We start from the raw sequence: 23,573 nt of genomic DNA, 5'->3' as shown, positions 1-23,573 counted from the left end.
AGATGACATCTTGCTGTGTGTAGATTCAAGAGAAGAAGTGGAAACTAAACTGGAAAGATGGAGAAAAGTACTGGAAGAGAGAGGTATGAGACTGAGCAGAAGTAAGACAGAGTATATGTGTTGTGCAGTGGGCGGTGGCCAGGAGACAGATCTGGAGCTGGAAGGAAATGTCATCAGGAAGGTGGGAGACTTTAGATACTTAGGTTCAACAGTGGAAGAAGATGGAGGAGCTGAGAAGGAAGTGGGATGCTGGATACAAGCAGGTTGGAGGAACTAGAGGGAGATGGCTGGAGTGTTATGCGATAAGAGGGTGCCGATCAATCTGAAAGGCAAAATTTATAGGACAGTAGTGAGGCCATCTATGACATATGCTATAGAAACTGGCCCTGAGGAAAAATAACATCAGCAGGATGGAAGTAGCAGAGATGAGAATGCTTAGGTGGATGTGCAGTGTGACCAGAAAGGATCATCTGAGAAATGACTATGTCAGGGGAACAGTGAAAGTTACGAACTTAGGAGCGAAAATACAGGAGGCAAGGTTGAGATGGTTTGGTCATGTGATGAGGAGGGAGGACGAATATGTGGGAAGAAAGGTCATGCAGATGGATGTGCAAGGAAGGCGGAAGCGTGGGTGGCCAAAGAAGAGATGGAGGGAGCTGGTAGAAGAGGACTTGAAGATGAAGAACTTGGATGTGGTGACAGCCCAAGACAGGAAGGTGTGGAGGAGACTCATAACAAACAGTGACCCCACTTAAGTAGGAGAAGCTGTAGAAGAAGAAGAAGAGAAAGCAACTGACACAATGAAAAAGGAAAGTTGGTCCTTGTTGGGGACCTAAATAGCAGAGTAGGAAATGATTGTCAAACATACAAAAATATGATATTAACTAGGTCTACCTACTCACTGATGAGACCTCAATAAAGGTTGAAACCGGTCTGGGTAGTGACCTTCTCTCATAATGTGATTTATGGAACAGAAATACAGCTCCTAGGAGCTAAGTTCACATTATGGGTAAATATCAAGAATAGTGATCAGAGCTTGCTCCACCTTAGACATGAGTTGCCTCAGCTTGCACTATCTTTAGGATCAGTTGCTGCAGTATCCAGGTATTTGCTTACGCTTGGAATCGCCGAACTTTATATAGTTTCTACTATATTCAGCATGAAACTCTTTGAGTTTCTTATTCAGCTAAGAAACGATATGGGATATAATATCCCCTAACTTAAACTAGTCATATGTCGCCGAATTGAAGCCTTTGGATCTTCATATATCTAATACAAAAATATTTTGGGAAAATTTGGAGAAAAGAGCAAAGCTAATAATAATGGCAAATATCTGTTGGATTTCTGCTCAGGACATGGACTAGTTATTACTAACACCATGTTCCAACATAAAAATGTGCACAAATTCACATGGAGAGAAGAGGCTAGGAATAAGAAAAGTCTCATTGACTATGTTATTGTTGATAGTGATATTTCTCCCTGATGCAGGACACCAGAGTACAGAGGATTTGAAATTGGAAGTGATAACCATTTAGTCTTAAGCAGGATAAAATTGAATTTCATATTGAAAAGAAGAACATGTAAGAAAGTTTTAAAGCGAATAAAAGTTGAGCAGCTCTCAGATGTGAACTGTAGACTAAAATACACAAAGATTATTGAAGAAAAAATGAAAGAGTTTGAGAACAGGAACCAAACCTTGGAGATTCAGTGGCAAGCCCTGAAGAAAATATTGATTGATTCAGCGGGAGAGGCATGTGATAAGGTTGTCTGCAAGGATAGAAAAATCAGAACTCCATGGTGGACACAGAAAGTTAAAGAGGCAGTGAAGGAAAAGAAGAAAGCATATCGAAAGTTTCTTTCGATATGCTTTCTTCTTTGTTTTTTCTTTGTTTCTTCTTTGTGCCTATGGTCAGCTTGTGCTCTTAGAGAATACAGAGACAAATGTAAGAAAGCTAAACACACTGTGTAAAACTAGCTAAACAAAAGTCATAGGAAGGCTTTTGTAAGAACATGGAAAGTAAATATCAAGAAGGCGGCAAGATATTCTGATGGTTGTTGAAAAAGCTCAGAAATGAAGGAAAGAGTGCTGTAAAAGGAATTAGAGATGACCGAAGTGGCAATAAAACTGGAGAAAAAGATATCCTTGTTGTATGGAGTAATTACTTCGAAAAATTGCTAAATGCAACAATCAGTGAGAACACAGTGGTAAAAAAACCCTGACCAGGTCTACAGTCATGAATACATATTCATACTTGAAGTAGAAAAAGCCATCAAAAGCCTGAAATGTGGAAAGGCAGCTGGAGTAGATGATATTCGACCAGAAATGCTCAAGTATGGAGGTATAAAAGTCTTACAATGGCTGCACTGCATAGTTCAGAAGGCCTGGACAGAAGGACAAATTCCAGATGATTGGAGTAGAGCTCTCATAGTACCCATGTATGAAAAGGGAAATAAAACTGTATGTGAGAATTACAGAGTTATTTCACTGCTTAGTGTTCCTTGTAAAATTTATGCAAGTATACTTCAGAAACAGTTGAGAAGGATTGTGGAAGGGAAGCTTGGTGAAGAAAAAGCTGGATTCAGTCCAAATACAGGTGTCAGGATCAAATTTTCACTTTATGACAAATAGTTGAGAAATCATGGGAATATAACAAATATCTGTATTTAAGTTTTGTAGATCTGGAAAAGGCATATGACAAAGTGCCAAGAGAGAAGCTATTTAAAACAGTATACAGTTGTATAGTGTCAATGGGACATTATATCAAGCAATATTTAAGTCTTTATTTGAGTTGTAAGTCAGCAGTTAGAATTGAAGGAAGTACAGGCAGATTGTTTATTGTTAAATTTGGTATGAGACGAGGGTGTAGAATTATCCCCTTTGTTATTCATTATTTATATGGATCACTTTATGAAGGAAAGTGGTATTAAACTTGAATTTGCTTTGGTTCCATGGTGTCAGTTACTGAATGGGAAAAATGTCAAACTGTTGTAACAGATGGTATGAAGATCAACAATAACAAAACCGAGACAATGAAAATAGGCAGATGCATTGAAAATATCATCAACTGCATTGTGAATGAAGAACCTGTAGAATAAGTAAAACATTTCAGCTACTTAGGCACAATTTTTAATGAAGATGGTAAATTAAATATGGAAATAGACAACAGAATCAACAAAGCTGGTATATGGTAGGAAGTCAACTGAATAAATTTATGTGGAATGAGAGAGAAATTAGTAAACTTTAATTCTTTTTTAAAACTTTCTTACATACTGTTCTTTTTAATGTGATATCCATTTTTATCCTGCTTAGTACTAAATAATGGTTCATTTCCAATTTCAAATCCTCTGTACACTCATCTATCCTGAAACAGCTTGTTGATATAATTATTAATACTGATGTAGTCAGTGTGGCTTTTCCTTTTTTTTGTGTCTTCTCTCCATGTTAACTTGTGCACATCTTTATGTTGAAACATGGTGTTAGTAATGACTAGTCCATGTCCCAAGAAGAAATCCTGCGCATTTACTGTCTAGTAAATATTTACCAATATCATTAGCCTTGCCCTTTTCTCCAGATTTTCCCAAAATGTTCCTACGAGGGTGGTCTGAAAAGTTCTTGGTCTAACAATGAAAAAACGAATTTATAATTAAAAATTATTTTTTTTTTCAACATAATCTCCCTTAAGACATACATTTATTCCAGCGATATTCAAGTGCAATTATCCTGTCTCTGTAGTGGTTCTCAGTAAGATCTGCAAAATATCTTTCTACAGCTGCAATCAAAACGTTTTTCTTGATTTGAAGAAAAACTCTGACCAACAAGGAAGAGCTTTAGTTTCGGAAAGAGATAGAAGTCAGAGGGAGCCAAATCTGGGGAATATGGTGGATCTTTCAACAATTCCTAGTGCAGATCCCTTAATTTTCCTATTGCCAAAATACTTTTGTGGGCAGGTGCATTGTCTTGATGAAAGATGATTTTTTTCTTCTACAAACCGGATCTTTTCTCACGAATTTTTTCTAGTCTGGTTAAAAGATTGGAATAATATTCCCATGTTATTTTTTTACCCTTTTCAAGATAATTAATAAACAGAATGCCTTTGGCATCCCAAAACACCAATTCCATGACCTTTCCTGATGATGGAACTGACTTTGTCTTCTTTGGCACTGAACAACCAGCTTATGTCAACTATTTTGACTGCTGTTTGGATTCTGGTGTGTTATGGTGAATCCAAGTCTCATCCATAGTAATAAATTGACACACAAAATCAGTTTTATTCTTGTTAAAATGCCCCACGCACTGTTCAGAGATTTTCATGCGAGTGTGTTTTTGATCTACTGTGAGCATTCGCAGCACCAATCTTGTGCAAAGCTTTTTCATATGCAATTCTTCATGCAAAATATATCCTACACATTCTTTTGAAATGCCTATAGTCTCAGCAATTTCATGCACTTTGACTCACCGGTCATCCAATACCATATTGTGCACTTGATTAATGATTTCTGGTGTTGTTACCCTTTTTGGACATCCTTCATGTGGATGAAGGACGAAGGAGAAGAGTGCCCATAAAATTTTATGAATTGTGGAAATTTCTTTTGGCGTTAAACTTTCTTTTACAAAGAATTTTATAACCGCACGATACTCAGTTTTATCTATTTCTAGGGATACAGACAACACTTTTGCTTCAGACAGCTGTATAAAACAAATTACTTGATAGAATGACTTGCAATTTCACATGGATGCTTATGACAGATGTACCAACTTAGAAAAAAATCATGCTGATAGTGTTGCCATCGATGGTCGAGGCCGAGAACTTTTCAGACCACCCTCCTATATATCTCGTGGGATACATTTCCTACTCTACTTTTTCAGATTTCCAACAAGGACCAATTTTTCCATTTTCTTTGTCTGTTCTGATCAATCAGAACAGACTTTGTTATGCCTATGGTCCAACATCTTCTGTTGGACCATAGGCACAAAGAAGTTTCATTGTCCATTTTTCCATTTTGAAGATAAAATCTTGACTTTGAAGTTAAGATAATTTCTTGACTTCCAGTCAAGAAATTATCTTCATATCTGGTGAAGTTTGGTCACCAAACTTCCTTCCTTTCCTTGATCATTATTGTCTGAAAATAACATCTTATACTTATTATTTAGTAAGATCTCACCTGTTTTTGTCTTTTTTTTGTCTCAGTAATGCCAATTATATTCACATGGTACTTTTATTTCTTCTGCAAGTTCAGTTTCCTTTCCATTAACACTCTTAATATTGATGGTTCCTATCTTCAGTTCCTCAGATGTTGGGTTTATTGTTTTTCTTCTAGATGTTGAGTTGGAGTTTGTTCCAGTAGCTGATTTTTCACTGTTCACCCTGGTTCCCTGATGAAAACATTGGGGGCCTTGTTTAACCTTGTGATGTCCCAGCTGGCAAGAAATCTCATTGATGCTGTACCATCATATGAATTTGTGGTTTGTGCCAATACAGAGTACAGTTTGGTCATCTAAAAGTTCCAAATTGCCAGCCATTCCTCGTTCGTTCAGTACTCAATAGATACTACTAATGGTGTGCACCACATGAAGGTAAGGATTAGATACTAGGTCAGAAGTCCCAGTCAGTTCTGCACATTCCTGAATGACAATGTGGAAAGGCAACTCCTCACAGATATTTGGCTAGTTTAATAAATTTGTTCTACATGAGACATTATTAACCCTTTAACTGCTGATTTTATATTCTACTGACATTGTCCCATGTGCTGAATTAATTTTGCAAAAAATTTATAAATAAAATCAATTAAATGAGCGTGTATTTTCTTGATCACAGAACTAAGTAAATAACTATTTGGAAACATTGATCAAGTGTAAATTACACTTGATCAATGTTCCCAAATAGTTATTTACGTTAAAATCCATTAAAATTCTTACTGAAGTAAGAAGTCCGGACAGCATCATACATTCTTGATATACACTTGTTCACTCACAAAAATGGATAATAGTGTTTTATAAGATTTGCATAATCAAAGGGTGTCCACTTGATTATGCAAATTACACACATTAATTTATGTAGAAATTAATAATTAATCAAAATATATAACGAGCACTATTATTTACAACAATGAAATATATGAAAATAAGTAATAAATGAAAGGTATGAAAATCCTAAAAATTTAGCATGGAATGATATTTTTCAAAACAGGGCTGTACACAGAGTCCAATGTTACATTTGGTGCACATATACCGACTCTCATGATGCTTCTTCTGCTCAAGAGTGGTATTGGAACAGACATAAAAAACTCTAGCTGCATTCTTCTTCTTCTCAGTAGAAGGTACAAGAGAAGGGAAATGCCTTTCTTTGAGATGCAGTGGTTGATCTTCAGGTGATGGACGTCCTTTCAACCTCCCTGTTGTTCTGGGGATATGGCACTTTTGAATTATTTCCCTGATAAGCATGAGTTGGTAGTCTGCTAAGTTTGTGTTTTTTCCAAATTTTACATTATAGAGACAGTGGGAATTTAATGTATGGTCATATCCAGAAGGTGGAAAAATAGTTTTTTGTAATAGCTAGAAAAATGTGAAGTTCTTGAGGGGTAGTATTTTTCCACTGCTGTAGTCGTGAAGATGGTGTAGATGGTCTATTATTTGTGGTGAAGGTATGAAACTTGTTTGTTTTGTCAGCTACTGTCGTCATTAGTTCTATGGTAAAAAAATTGTTCAAAAATATCTAAAGTTGAAGAATCATCAGTGATATTACCTGTGATTATTCCTGAATTACTGCTATCAAATTCATCTACACTTGGAGTAAATGCATCATCATGCCACTTGAACAATACATCTTCAGTATGCATTCGCTTACGCACGTTCGTACCGAGGCTTTTGTCACTATCTTGCTTGCTTGTAACACTTACATCACCAGGATCTTCTTCATCTGAAGTACACAATTCACTTAACTCGGACAGTTCTCCCGACTCATTTGTTGTTAACAATTCATCGATTTGATCATCAGTAAGATAACGCAGATATTTACTGGTAGACGCCATATTGTGACATCCCTGAAATCTCCGCAGTCACATGGTTTATGCATTGTGCTGTATATGATTAGTTGCACCAGTTCAAATTTTTCTCTTTAGATGTCATACAAGGACAGAAACCCAAGTCAAATAAACATCAATTGGTTGGCAGTAGATGGAGGAACCTACCCACGAAGTTTGAATATCTTACGATGATTCTTTCCATACTAAAAATTGTCTGAATATGGGAGGTGTGCCAACCATACATATACGGGCTCAGTAAAGCAGGTGTATATTTCCTAGCCCATAATAATACGTTCTCAGCAGTTAAAGGGTTAAATTCCTCTGAAATATATACTATAAAATAAAATATACAGTAATGTTTTGATGTTTGATTATTTGTTTTTTGTAGAACATGTAAACTGTTTCCTCTTGAGAAAAATCTTTCACACATGCAATAAGCTATATCTAGATTTACTTATTACTCAATTTTGCGTAATTATTTTGGATTAAAACTGATTACTGAAATCTCATTTAACATTAGTGATTTCAAAGTTGGTGTGATAACTAGCTTTTGAAATCACTCATCTGTCATTGTCTTATATATATATATGTTACATGATTTTTTTTGTCATATTAAAATTATATTAAATATTTATTTTCTCTTTCCAGTTGTGGTTGGGTTGACTGTTGGTCTGTCCCTATTGTTGCTTTAAGTATTGCATACACTTATCATCCTGCTCCACCAGTAGGATTTCAAGGTTTAGATATAGATATTACAACTCCTGAGAAGGAAGAACTTTTATTATCACCTATTCGACCAAATGGTACAAGGCAAGTGCATAAAAAACTTCCTCCATTGAATGAAGAATTTGATCCAACATTATTAACGCCTGATTTAATACAAGTTGAACTGGAAGTTGGACCATCAGTGTTACGTTTATATGGTTCCCTCTTGTGTCACTTGATGTATCTTAAGGTAAGTAATAGTATAACTTATACTTGTTGAAGTTTGTAACAGGGAAAAATGTGTTATGTTCAATATACTGTTTTTGTGTTAGATAACACACCTTGTCCTTTCCTGTAAAACAACCAAATATTTACATTGACAAATAATTTTGATATATATTTGATACGTATTTGGATTCTTTAAACTTTGCCTGTCTATCTTATCATTTACTCTTTGGCTTACTTGAAAACTTGATATGTTTTAATTTTATAATATTTTCATTTAAGCTGAGTCATCTATGATCTGAACTGCTCTTCTCTGGACAGGATCAAGAAGTTTTAGGTGCATCACCATAAATGTATGAGTAGTATTCTAAGGATGGGCGGATTTGGGATTTATGTAGAGTTAGTCACTGCAAGGATGTAATATAGTTTCTTGAATTAAAAAAAAAATGCTAGTTTTTTTTAGAGGCTGAGGAAACTATTGATGTGATGTGTTTGTCAGGAGAGGCTGAAGGTAAATATCAATTCAAGAAGAGAGAGCTAATTCTGTCTGGTAATTTGTGTATTACTTAAGGCAAGGGAAGGTGAGCTGCGATCTTCTTTTACAAGAGAAAAGACAGATCTGTGTTTTGGTGCCATTGAAGATGACCAGGTTGATCACACACTCTCTCTCTCTCTCTCTCTCTCTCTCTCTCACTCACACACATACACACAAACCAACTTTACTGTTGGAATCAGGTTGTTTGTCTCAAGAGTAGAAAGGTCATCATAATTCTTAAAACAAAAATAGTTGAAATTTTATAAAATAAATAGCTCAAAATAGCCATATTTTATTTTATTATTTTAATCATCCTTCTGAAGCTTGATTTAGTATAATGAAAGTATGTCTTCTTTTACAGGAAAATTATTTTGGAGAAAATCAAAAATTCAGTGATTTTGATACCTCAACCACTCCCACTCCTGAGTCTGCTTTAAAACAAGCTTCTAATCATGATCAGGAACTAGAAACTAAAGATTTTGATCCTAGAGATTATCGCCCATTTGAGGTTACTGTTTCAGTTACGTTGCATGATATCCAGGGACACATTATGAAGGTGAGTTTGTTTTACATAAAAATTTTAAAGATTGTAATTATTATGATTTGTTTGGTTGTTATAAGTGTGCAGGACACTTCATAGACACAAACACACTTTCTCCAAGAAATGGACAACAGTATATATTATCATCTTTTCTACAGTAGATACCTTTATGCTATTTTTTTGGTAGACATAAGTGCATCAATCCACCAAATATTTTTCTATAGTTATTTTTCAAGAGGAAATCCATTTTTGCTTCAAGCACCTGTTGATGTAATCAGTCATCTCCCATTGTGCTTGTGTGATCAAATTAAAGTAAATAAAGATTCATTCTCATCTTTAATTCATTGATGTCTGAAAAAAAAAGTTCAAAAAAGTTTTTAGGCTTACATCTTTGGATAGCTTGATAAGTATTAACTGAATATGATGTATACAAAAATATTTAACTTTTAATTACTTTTCTGATATTTTGCTAGTAAATATAATTATTTGACTTTTAATTGCTTTTCTGAGATTTTGCTTGTAATTATAATACTCATTATCAATGCAAGATGACTGACATAGAAAGAATGATAAAAAAAAGTATACAAAACTAAGTAGTGTTCTGACTGTAGCTAGAAAACATGTTCTAATAGATGTACTTATCCTTTAGAGTATGGTTGTATTTAGATAGCAGTAAAAGTACTTGTACCTATAAAGAATACCTATTTCTATTAAGACTGTGACCTCCAATATTTTTGAGGGATAAACAACAAATCATTATAGGTTTGGTTTATGTAAGGTCTCACCATATTGTCCAGATAGATATATAAATTTGAAAGAATTGTGATACAGTGTCTATAGTTATGTAATTCCACTTAAGGCATGATCTATAGTCTTCATCTCCATATTGGTGAAATCAGATATATTCCATGTGTTTTTCATTCGTATTAACTTCTTGCAGAGACTCTAGGTGATTCCCATCCATAAAAGATGGAAATAAGTCACATTTCAATCAGAGAGAAGGAAGTAGAATTATTAAATTTCCTTAAAATATTGGCAACAGACCAAAGAATCATATATGCTAATTTGTATTGTGGTAAATTTTGGCATAGTTATTTTGGAATATTTTAAGTACATAGTTATATATAAAACACTGATTTTAACATGCAAAACAAAATTGCTATCTAAATTTTTATGATCCATATAGATGCAATTTAAGGAGCCTGTAACAGTTGTGTATTCTAATTTATATTATTGTTTAGATTATTTTTGATGTATATTATTATTATTATTATTATTACACTCTCTATGGAATAAACAGACTCTTCATGGGAGGTTCATTCAACATATTTATCATGAAACCTGTTACAGTGAAACCTGTGAAGTATCCATAATTAAGAATAACACATTTGCCACAGTAAATAACTTTTTTTTTATGTAAATATTTTGTCTTATGTATCATAAGACATCATCAGTACAATTATTGAACAACAATAGAAATTGAATTAAAAAATAGTTCTGCTCATACTTAAATTGGAATCTCTCTACTTATCCAGTCGTGTGTTCATGGATTAAAACTAATGGGCTGAAATTAAAACAAATTAAATTAAAATATAACAGATAAGTTTATTTAATACAATTGCAGATAACAATTTCCAAAACTTTTCAAATAGTGAGACAGTTGTTCTGATTAAGACTAGGTCTGTGAAGTAAGGCTTCCGAACTTTCTTTATATAAATGTTCATGTTTATATATATATCTTAGCATTTTACTATTGAATTCTGTGGTTAGCATTTTCAATTCTGTGTTGTACAAGGCCAGATTTGTGAAGTTTGATAAGACAAATGTAGTATTGATGTTCAGAGATATTGATTTTCATTATTATCTGTCAACTTTAAAGCTGCTGCTTTTTTTTTTTCATATTGTTCGAAATCAGAGTTAATCAGTTCACATTTACTCATCATCACTGAATCACTGAGATTGGAATGGCATCTTCTGATTCTAATTCACAAGGGTGGCTCATCATATAAAGTGGAGAATTATAGATTAGTTTAGTCCCGTTAGTGATATAGAATAATGGAAAAATTAATAAACAATTACATCCTGATATTCTTGTTAGAGATCACTTAGAGCAGAGTAGAGCATCATTTCATTAAGGGAAGCTTGATTATGATTAAACTGTTTACTTTTCAGAAGAGAAATAGACCACAGTAATGGCTGTGTGATTTATTGATATTCCAGCAAAGCTTTTGATAACATTCCAGATAGGCATTGATGATCTTACAGTAATTAAGAAAGAAATTCTTCACAGATGACTGGAAATAATTTTTTAGAAGAGTATCTTTTAATGACTAAAATTTAATGTAAATATAGGTATATGCAGTTTATTTGAGAGGTTAATAGTTTAGCACTGGATGAAGATATGCTGAGTAAAAAAAAAAGTTGATGATATTAAATTGTGGGTTTAATAATAATAATAAAAGCTTTGCTTGTAGGAGAAAGGAAGTTGTGATACCATTATGCAAGTTGGTTTGTTGTATAAATGTTTTATTCATCATGCTGTATAAACATGAATTTGCATTCATGCTCATCAATATCATTTACAAATCTGATTATATATTGGGTTAATGGCTTACAAGCTTATCACACAGATTATTAATGGATGGTAAATTGAAGGCATTCAGAGCAGTTATATGAAGGAATTGTATCATAAATAGTTAATGGATTCACTGAATTCAGCTAACAAGTGACATAGGAAATTTTTTGAAGTTAATAAGTTAGTTTAGGACATGCATACCATACAGAGTAGAAGTTTGTCACATTTAGCATGAACCAGGCTCTACTAGAGGTCATAATAAAAAGTATATTTGATAAAAAAAAAAGTGTTAGAAAAAAATATATGATGTTCATGCATTATTGTTAGAGTTGAAAAAAATATATGGAATGACCATCACAAATTGATTATAGAAGTGTTTAATATATGAAACTTAAAGAAATAATTACAGCAAACACTGGCCTATCATTAAAACACCACTGTAATGAAACAGTTATAACAAATTACAAAAAAGTCCTTTCTCTATTTCCATTGAAACAGAAGTTGTTTTAAGCTCACTATGGCAAAAAGTGATAGTCCAAAATATATGTTAGGGAACTAACTTTCATGTTAGGGAACTAACTTTCCTAGCAAATGACATCATAGTAAATTTTCATCTGCTGAAAACACAGATGCAATAATTTTTAACTTCTTTCTTCTTCAGGACAACATGTAATGTCTGCATCTGAATGGCAGTAGACGTGAAAGGGCATCATGTGTCTTAGAAACAGAAGGGTAGTTCTGCTTTAATGATCACACTGATTAGCTGATTTAAGCAGTCAGCTCAAAATATAGTTATTGGTATTAATGCTGTGGGCAGTACTACATAAAATTTATTAGTGTTTTGTATTAAAACAAGAAAATATGTCAGGGGTGAACTAAATTTTCTGTTTTTTCACTTTGTACAATAATTTGTATTGCCTTAATTTTTTTAAAAAAAAATTACCATTTTAACTCTTGTATTGACAAAAAATAATCAAATTTGCACTGTGAATTAACTCTAAATATGTGAATGAAAATAGCAAATTTTGTTATTATAGAAAATGAGAACAAAAAAAAAAAAAAATTAGGAGTGGTGATGACAAGTCAAGGTAATTCAGCATACATAAGCATATTGATTTTTGACTACCAGAATTTACAATGTATGGTGTTGGGAGTGAAGAGAAATTGTACTATACAAGAAATTATCGTCATCATCAAATTCCTGACATGTACCCTCAAGGGGTGTACAGGATATGATAGTACTACATGAAAAACTTACATCACCACTAACTTCCTATCTACATCATCCTATCTACATTACATCAAGTATTGCTTGATGTAATGCCCCTCTGATACCATACAAGTGTAGTGTTTTTGAATAGCTTCTCTCTCTTGGTAAGCTATTCAAAATATGCCTTCTCCAAATCTCATCATCATCAACAACCATGGGTCCAATGCCTGTAGGTGTCTGCTGCCGTCTTGATATGATTCTTCCATTGCATTCTCTTTTGTGCAAGATGACTCAGTTTGTGTATAGAGTTTCCGCACCATTTAACGATGTCATTACCCCATTCTCTGTTTGGTCTTCCTCTTTTGTTCTTTTCCTTCAATCATTCCAAACAGCAACATTTTTAATTTTCTCTCATCATTCATTTTACATATATGGCCAAATAGATGTAGTTTCCTTTTGATTATTTTCTGGATCAGGTTTTCTTTTGGTTGTATTCATCTGTAGATTTCCTCATTGTTCATTTTCTGTATCCAGCTTATTCTCAAGATCTTTCTATAGCACTTCCTCTCAAATGCCAATATCCTCCTTTCAGATTCTCTCAGGAGTACCCAGGCCTCGCATCCATAGAGCATGCTGCTGAATATACAGGTTTCTACAATGTGCAGTTTAGTTTGCATCGTTATAGCTTGACTCTTCCGTATTTTGTCCATGGCTTTTAAAATAGTTGTTACTCTGGCTATTCTAATTTTTATCTCTTTTTTGGGGTCCACATCATGCGTCATGTAGCATCCAAGATATGTTAAGTGTTCCACATTTTCCAGTTGAAATCTGTCTATCGTAACTCTGTTCAGTAACTCCTGTTGTCCGAATATCATTGTTTTAGTTTTTTCAAAGTTGACATTTAGTCCATATCTTTTTCCTTCTGTGTATAGTGTTTGCAATGTCTGTTCCAGCCTTTTAGGGATGATGTCATCTGCAAAGCAGAGGTAGTTTATTATCATGCCATTTATTGAAATGCCTCCCACCTTCTTTTTTAATCTTATCTAGTGTTCTTGCCAGATGTGTGATGAAGATGATTGGTGATATTGGGTCCCCCCTTGTCTTGTGCCTTGACTAGTGACAAACCAATCTCCAGTCTCACCTGCTATTCTGATTTTTGCTTGTGCTTGGCTGTTTATATCTTTCAGCAGGCAGATCAGTTTATTGTCGACACCAAAGGATTCCAAGACAGCCCATGTTATATTTTGGTCAATATTATCAAATGCTTTTTTGGAAGTCCAGGAAACAGCAGTATATCTTTTTGTTCTTTCTTCAAGCTTTCTCTGCTATTAGTCTTAGTGCGAGTATTTGTTGCACTGTATTTCGATCTTGTAGAAATCCGGCTTGCTCATCGGGAAGATGTGCTTCCATATGCCCCTTCAGCCGTTCTGTTAGTATTTTCATCAGCACTTTGCCAAGATGACTCATTAATGCAATAGTTCTGTAATTGGTGCATTCTAAAGCACTGCCTTTCTTATGAAGAACCACCAAGACTGATTTTTTCCACTCTTTGGGGGCATACCCTGATCTCCATATTTCATTACATAGCTTATGTATTTCTTTTACAACGGATTCTCCCCCATATTTTAGCACCTCGCCTATTATGTTGTCATTTCCAGGACTCTCCCAAGATGTCATTTTCAAAGATCTCTGCTGGTGGAGAGATTGCTTTTAGTTCTTTGATTACTTCTGTTGCAGTGTCATTTAGTTGATTTTTATATAGTTCGCTGCAATATCTTGTCCATCTGTGTATGATTTCTGTCTTGTCCATCAATACTTTACCATTTTCATCTTTGACTGCTACTTATCTTGTTTGCCACTTCCTATTGACATTCTTATAAGTTTGTAGACCTCTCTAGTTTTGTGTTTTCCATAGTACTGTTCAATGTCTTTGCACTGGTCCTCCAACCACTTGGCTTTATCAAATCTTGCTGCTTTCCGTACTTCATTGCATTTTTGATGGTATAACTCATCTGCTGCCTCTGAATTATCTCTTTTAAGTTTCAGTTCTCTTTTCTCTTGTACCAATTTTAAGGATTCCTGAGTTATCCATTTCTTGTTGATCTTTCAGGAATTACTTCCTCTACTGTTTTTTTTAGCACTGTAGTCTGTTGTTCTGCTCTTGTATTTATATTTTGTTTTTCACTTGGGGTCTTAAGCTTAGTTTCCAGTATGTTCTGATATGCTGTTCTTAGCCTGTCTTCATTTAGTTTTGAGATGTCTCTAACTTTTTGGAACTTTCCTTTGTACTTCTGTTTCAGTTTTAGTCTTATTGCAATCACTAAGCTGTGGTCTGAATCAATATCAGCTCCTTGGAATGATCTGCACTGTTGAACTGAAGTTCTTCATTTCTGGTCTATTAATATCAGGTCGATCATATTCCTGCGCTTGCCATTGAAGGAGCGGCACATTCATTTATGCCAATCTTTTTGTTCGAATTTGGTATTGCAAATCATCAGGTTGTTATTATCCGTGGCAAATTCCAGAAGCATCTCTCCACTTTCATTTCTTTCTCCATAACCTTTTCCCATCCTGTGTTATTTTGCCAATCTTTGCATTCCAGTCTCCTCCAATGATGAGTATATCCTGCTTCGGCACCTTATCAATTTTTAGTTGTAGATCCCCGTAAAATCTCTCAATGTTTTCATCTGCACTCTCTGCAGTGGGTGCATATATTTGAATGGTCGTGATATTTAAAGGTTGGGCACTGAATCTTGCAACCATTATTCTTTCAGTAACTGGTTTGTATCCTATCATTGCCTGACAGGCTTTATTACTTAGCAGGAAACCTACACCTGCTTCATTCTTACTTTCATTTCCTGACCAGAGAACTCTTCACCATTTGATTATCCTGACAATGTCCATCTCATTTCTGAAATACCCAAAACTTAACTTAACAAAACAAAAAATACAGATCTTTGTTATATTCCCATGATTTCTCAACAATTTGTAGTAAAGTGAAATTCTGATCCTGACAGCCTCTATTTGGCCTGAATCCAGCTTGTTCTTTACTAAGCTTCTCTTCCACAATCTTTTTCAACTGTTCCATAAGTATACTTGCATATATCTTACCAGGAACACTCAGTAATGAGATACCGCTGTAATTCTCACATTCAGTTTTATTTTCCTTTTTATATATGGGTAATATGAGAGCTCTACTCCAATCATCGGGAATTCGTCCCTCTGTCCAGGCCTTCTGAACTATGCAGTGCAGTCACTGCAAGACTTTTATACCACCATACTTCAGCATTTCTGGTCAAATATCATCTACTCCTGCTGCCTTTCCACATTTCAGACTTTTGATGGCTTTTTCTACTTCAAGTATGGATATATGCCTTGTCAGTGTTTTTTATCACCGTACTGTCATCACTGCTTGTTTCATTTAGCAATTTTTCAAAGTAATTACTCCATACTTCAAGGTTATCTTTTTCTCCTGTTTTCATGTCACCTCTATCATCTCTAATTCCTTTTACAGCACTCTTTCCTCCATTTCTGAGGTTCTTCAAGAATATCAAGTGGCAAGAGGGCCAGAATATCTTGCCACCTTCTTGATATTTATTTTCTATGTTTTTAACAAAGTCCTTCCATTACTTTTGTTTAGCCAGTTTTACACAGTGTTTAGTTTTCTTACATTTGTCTCTGTATTCTCTAAGCGCACAAGCTGACTTATTTACCAGGAACTTTTTATATGCTTTCTTCTTTTCCTTCACTGCATCTTTAACTTCTTGTGAATGATATAATCACGTAATCACAAGAAAGATATTTATTTAACCAAATATTTCGGTCTGGAAATAGCAGACCATCGTCGGTGGTATTACAAGAACAGTTTAAAAAAAATATACAAGCTAGAATACTAACAATAGATCGTTGAAATTAGAACATGCCGCGTGATGTTATATCACTAAGTATGAAACGAAATATTTTGAAGTAGAAACATGATTGAATTTGCTATAAAAAAAAAAAAAAAAAAAAAAAAAAAAAAAAAAAAAAAAAATTAATGAGTAATCTTGATTAGGCTTTCCTAGATTTTTGATATAGATATGCAGTCATTACGATTCAGGTTGGGATGATGGAGCAAGGCCTCCACGCTTTCCTTGAACAAACGTTCGAACCTATAACGGGATCTGTGTAAGAGGCGAGTTTTGGACCAAAGGATGCTGTGGTCAGTTTCAATCCCGTGTTGAGCCAAACCAGACTTTTCAGGTTTATTGTGAAGAATGGATGATTGATGTTCTTGGATTCTTTTTTCAAGAGAACGTCCAGTCTGTCCAAAGTAAGAGAGATCACAGTTGCAAGGAATTTGATAAACTCCAGGAAGAGATAAAGTTGAGCGTTTGTCTTTAGGAGAAGGAAAATGAGAAGACAATTTGTTAATAGGAGAATACGTAGCTGTTAAATCATATTTCTTCAAAATTCTTGCGATAGGTTCTGAAATACCGGAGATATAAGGAATAGGTACTCGACGTATTGAATCTTTGTTGTTTTGTGGAGGATTATAAGATGTAAGAAGACGTTGAATACTTTTTTCAGAAAAGCCATTGAGTTTCATGTGTTGCTGGATAGTAGAAAGTTCTTTCTGTAGATAATCAAAAGTAGAACAATTAGTTTTGGCTCTTTTGATGAGACATTTTATAATTCCTGTTTTTTGACATGGATGATGGGCTGATTCTTTCAGAATATAACGACCTGTGAATGTTGGTTTCCTGTATACTGTAGTTGTAAGAATATTTGAAGATGATCGGATGAGGAGAACGTCTAAAAAGGATAACTGGTTGTTTTCTTCTAATTCCATAGTAAACTTTATGCGATGATGTAAGGAATTAATACTGTTTAAAAAGGACGATAAAGTGTTTTTACTGTGAGGCCAAATAGCAAATATGTCATCTATATATCTTACCCAAAAAGATGGTAGAGGGAAACTAGATGTGAAGAGGACTTTTTCTAAATGTTCTAAATAAAAGTTGGCTAAAGCTGGAGAAAGAGGACTTCCCATGGCTGTTCCTTCTACTTGGCTATAAAATTTGTTTTGACATATGAAATAACCAGAATGTATAACGAAATCGAATAGTTTTATAATATCTTGAGGAAAGATGTCAGCAAGTAGTTTTAAAGTTTCCTTAAGAGGTACATTGGTGTATAAAGATTCTATATCAAAACTAACCATAAGATCTGTAGGTTGTAATGAGACATCTTTTAATTTTTCTAAGAAATTCTATCCTCTTCGTCCAATAGTAGATTGCATTGATTCTCCTACTTACCGTATAGCCAAATATCTAGCTAAATTACTGAAATCTTACATTGGCAACTCGAGTTCTTTTTTAAAAAACTCCTCAGATTTCTTAGAAAAATTAAAAGATGTCTCATTACAACCTACAGATCTTATGGTTAGTTTTGATATAGAATCTTTATACACCAATGTACCTCTTAAGGAAACTTTAAAACTACTTGCTGACATCTTTCCTCAAGATATTATAAAACTATTCGATTTCGTTATACATTCTGGTTATTTCATATGTCAAAACAAATTTTATAGCCAAGTAGAAGGAACAGCCATGGGAAGTCCTCTTTCTCCAGCTTTAGCCAACTTTTATTTAGAACATTTAGAAAAAGTCCTCTTCACATCTAGTTTCCCTCTACCATCTTTTTGGGTAAGATATATAGATGACATATTTGCTATTTGGCCTCACAGTAAAAACACTTTATCGTCCTTTTTAAACAGTATTAATTCCTTACATCATCGCATAAAGTTTACTATGGAATTAGAAGAAAACAACCAGTTATCTTTTTTAGACGTTCTCCTCATCCGATCATCTTCAAATATTCTTACAACTACAGTATACAGGAAACCAACATTCACAGGTCGTTATATTCTGAAAGAATCAGCCCATCATCCATGTCAAAAAACAGGAATTATAAAATGTCTCATCAAAAGAGCCAAAACTAATTGTTCTACTTTTGATTATCTACAGAAAGAACTTTCTACTATCCAGCAACACATGAAACTCAATGGCTTTTCTGAAAAAAGTATTCAACGTCTTCTTACATCTTATAATCCTCCACAAAACAACAAAGATTCAATACGTCGAGTACCTATTCCTTATATCTCCGGTATTTCAGAACCTATCGCAAGAATTTTGAAGAAATATGATTTAACAGCTACGTATTCTCCTATTAACAAATTGTCTTCTCATTTTCCTTCTCCTAAAGACAAACGCTCAACTTTATCTCTTCCTGGAGTTTATCAAATTCCTTGCAACTGTGATCTCTCTTACTTTGGACAGACTGGACGTTCTCTTGAAAAAAGAATCCAAGAACATCAATCATCCATTCTTCACAATAAACCTGAAAAGTCTGGTTTGGCTCAACACGGGATTGAAACTGACCACAGCATCCTTTGGTCCAAAACTCGCCTCTTACACAGATCCCGTTATAGGTTCGAACGTTTGTTCAAGGAAAGCGTGGAGGCCTTGCTCCATCATCCCAACCTGAATCGTAATGACTGCATATCTATATCAAAAATCTGGGAAAGCCTAATCAAGATTACTCATTAATTTTTTTTTTTTTTTTTTTTTTTTTTTTTTTTTTTTTTTTTTTTATAGCAAATTCAATCATGTTTCTACTTCAAAATATTTCGTTTCATACTTAGTGATATAACATCACGCAGCATGTTCTAATTTCAACGATCTATTGTTAGTATTCTAGCTTGTATATTTTTTTTTTAAACTGTTCTTGTAATACCACTGACGATGGTCTGCTATTTCCAGACCGAAATATTTGGTTAAATAAATATCTTTCTTGTGATTACGTGATTATATCATTCAGTCTTATGTCGCAAGTATCCTTAAAACAACAAATTTAACTTCTTGTGTCCACCATGGAGTTCTGATTTTTCTATTCTTTTATTTTATTTTATTTTTTTCTATTGAGACAACCTCACCACATGCCTCTTTGGCTGAATCAATCAATGTTTTCTTCAGTTGCCACTGAACCTCCATGGTTAGGTTCCTGTTCTCAAACTCTTTCATTTTTTCTTGAATAATGTTTGTGTATTTTAGTGTACATTCACATCTGAGAGCTGCTCAACTTTTATTTGCTTCAAAACTTTCTTACACATTCTTCTTTTCAATATGAAATTCAGTTTTATCCTGCTCAAAATTAAATAGTGATCATTTCTGATTTCAAATCCTCTGTAAACTCTAGTGTTCTGCACAAGTGAGAAAACATCCCTATCAGCAATAAAGTAGTCAATGAGACTTTTCTTATTCCTTGCCCCTTCTCTCCATGTGAATTTGTGCACATTTTTTGTTGGAATATTGTGTTAGTAATAATCAGTCCATGTCTTGAGCAGAAATCCAACAGGTATTTGCCATTATTATTAGCTTTGCTCTTTTCTCCAGATTATTTTTGTATTTCTGATGATCATTTCCTACTCTGCTATTTAGATCCCCAACAAGGACCAACTTTTCCTTTTTCATTGGCTTTAATGCATTGGCTATAATGATATCTGCATTGACTTTAATTCGACATTTTTGAACCTCTGTTCTAGTTCTGAGATTATGTTTTGTAGTTTTTGTAATATTTCTTAATGGCTAATCTAGGGCGAAGGGATTGTAAGTATTGTCTGCATATATGGCCATGGTAGTGGCAGCTGTGCATGGGATGTCAGCTACTTAAATGGTAGAGAGCAGAGGTGATAGCATGGAGCAATAGGGGATGCGTACTGTGATTTTGCATTCCAACCATCTCATTCCCTGCAGCTTCACTTGGAATTTGCAGTTGCTGAGGTAGGATTTGGTGATTATGACAGCCCTGGTGGGAATATGGCCTTCAGGAAATTGAAAAAAGTCTATAGTGCCATATTTTGTTGAATGCTTCAGATTTGAATGCCATTCTGGAAAGATCGCACCTGTGTACTACTTCCAGTTGTACCGTGTGTTGGTTCTCATGACTCTAAGAACTTGCTGTTCAGCTGAGTAGTTCTCTTGGAATCCCATTTGCTCATCAGGAATGGGATTTAATTCATTTATGACTTTTTGCAGCCCGTGTAGTTCAGTGGATGTGGCGTTTGCACACCACACCACAGCACTTGACCGCATAAAGGAAAACTTGCTTACAAATCTAGTCGGCAACTAGAGGAAATTTTTCTTAGCCTTTTTTCAACCAGTTTCTGAGTTAGTCGATCTCTGACACGGGCACGCGGGTTTTTTCTCCCAGAATCTGGTTTTTCATCTTGTAAACTCAAGAAAATTTACCTTAGAACCCACATTATTTCAGACATTAAATATATTGTATTAAGGTTAGGGATATGGTGGCACTTGTTGAGCCATCTCTCTTCACTGTGCTGCTTAATTAGTAATGGTCTAGGGCCAGCTATCTCTGAATGGGTACCAGTGGAAATTGAACTGCCCACTCAGTCTCCAAAAGTTAGATAGGGCTAAAATGGCCTTGCCTACTCCTTATACGGGAATAAAAAGGCATTAGCTGACTTGACTAATTGACTTTTTGCAGTCTTGTTAGTTACCTTCTTGGCTGTTTTTTCTAGCAGGAAAAATGGGCAAGTAGGCTGATTAGGTGATAGTTTAAGGGGAATTATTCATTATTGTTATTATTATTATATGGGAACCTCCATGGAATCCGAAGACTTATCGTGGGAGACCCAATCTATCCACACAATCTGTCATACCTCTTCTTGAATCCATTAACAGACAGACTACTCACAATTGACTCTGGCAACCCATTCCACTCATTCATAACTCTCCAAGCAAAAACGTAGTTCTCACATCCCTACTAACCACACCTTTATTCAACTTCCAGCGATGACTCCTTGTTCTGATTACTCTAGCCAAGTGCTGAAACATTTCCCCTGCATCTATCCTATAAAATCCTTCATACAGCTTAAATGTTTCTATCATATACCCCTCTTTTTCTCCTATCAACCAGCGTCTGCATTCCACAAACCTTCAATATATCCTCGTAGGGAACATTCCACAGCCCACTCACCATCTTGTTCACTTGCCTCTGAATTCCCTCCACCGCTTCCTCATCCTCAGGAAACCCAGGGGGACCAGACTTGAGCACAGTAATTCAGATATGAGTGTATCAAGGCATTATAAAGAGGAATTACAACTTCCTTATCTGTACTTATTAATGTGTTCTTAAATAGCCAGTGTTGACTTCATAAAGCCATGTTGACCCTCATACAGTATCATATTTTTATCCATCCATTCTTGAATTCTCTTTTTGACCAATTTTTCTAGTACTTCTACCACCACTCTTGAAATACTGATTGGTCTATAATTTGCTGTTACAGTCTCTTAGAATCTCCCTTCTGCAAAGGAATTATTTTGCTCTCTTGGAACTCTTTTAGAGCTAAGACTTAAACGAAAGATCCTAGTCAGAGGCATATACCAGTTCCCTTCATTTTCTCACAAAACCGTAGCTCATATCCCATCTAATCTCAGAGCTGAATTTACATTGAGATTCTGCAGTATCCTAAGAACATCCAATTCAAACACCTCTGTTCCCACTTTTGTTTCCTCATGGCCATCATCACTCATTAAGGTTAATCTTCCGTAACATTCTTCCTGCTACTTGTCACATAACGAAAGAACTCTTTGGGATTTCCTTTGGCCTGCTTGTCTACATTCTTCTCATAATCAGATTTTGCCTTCCTTGTTATGCTGATCATCTTTCTTGCCTGAGCCTTGTACTTCATGAGTTTGCTGGTCATCTTTCTCTTTATATATCCTCCACAGCATTTTCTTCTTCGGCAGCTCATGCTTAATGATATTACTTATCCGTCTAACTCCTCCCGAATTAACCCTTCTTACCCTAGGTATACAATTTAATACTGCTTCCTCTAGATGACACTTAACCAAATTCCATGCACTGCTAACATCCTTACCCTGCAATGTTTTATGCTTTTTATGGTAAGATTTAACCTTTCTTCCTATGCATGGTCATAATCACCTGCCTTGTAATTCCACAAATACCCCTTCTTGATAGAATATCCTCATGTTTGCAATCTCCCAAGTCAAGACTGCTTGGTCATTTTCACCAACTGGAGGAAATTTTGTCACCTTGGATATGGATAACTCTTCTGATCCTATGACCAGGTCCAATACTCTCCCATCCCTAGTCCCCTCCATCACATGCTGCCTTAAGCAATTATATCTCAATAATTTCCTAAGTAATTACCTTCCTGCGATGTGATCTTTGTTCCTTCCAGTCTATATCGCCATAGTTGACATGCCCTATAATAATTTCTCGACCTGTACTCATTGTACTAATTTGCTGATGCATGTGTTCCAGTTTGGCTGTGGAACTCCCTGGCCTCTAGCAACAGCCAACTGTATATTTTGTCTTACTGGCCTTAATTTCACACCAGGTTGCTTCAAAGTACAGCCACCCTCCTGTCTGTCTCCTATACTCATGGTTTCTGGATTAAGTTTATGTCAGCTAGTTTCCACTGTGCTAGGAAGTAGTGAAATTTTAATCTTGCATTAATAATAGCAGCAGTGTGCATTATGGCGTTGTGCAGCATATATCTTATGGATGATGAACATTTGATCTGGGCCCGGTGCTTTTCTATTTTTAAGTTTGGTGATGATTTCATATATCTCAGTAGGGGGATGTCAGTTGAATGAGGTTTCTGTAATGCGAACATTTTAGTGTGATGCTTTCCGATGTGTGCTATAAATTCTAGATCCATGTAGGTGTA

General features: G+C 34.9%; 1 protein-coding gene across 1 annotated transcript in view; it reads left to right on the top strand.

Annotated features, from left to right (window-relative positions):
• tweek (transmembrane protein KIAA1109 homolog tweek) overlaps positions 1-23,573 on the top strand; it is a 1,221,702-nt gene that overhangs the window by 231,888 nt on the left and 966,241 nt on the right. The window contains 2 exon segments of the mRNA XM_090406645.1: positions 7,672-7,978; positions 8,850-9,044. Of these exon segments, the coding sequence (XP_090262771.1) occupies positions 7,672-7,978; positions 8,850-9,044 (502 nt within the window).

Source organism: Typopeltis vanoorti, chromosome 16, assembly GCF_054136105.1.
Source record: "Typopeltis vanoorti isolate ZY-2024b chromosome 16, IOZ_Tvanoo_1.0, whole genome shotgun sequence".
NCBI classification, from domain to species: domain Eukaryota; kingdom Metazoa; phylum Arthropoda; class Arachnida; order Uropygi; family Thelyphonidae; genus Typopeltis; species Typopeltis vanoorti.
The sequence above is the reverse complement of the archived record's forward strand: the minus strand, read 5'-3'. Positions and strand labels throughout refer to the sequence as shown.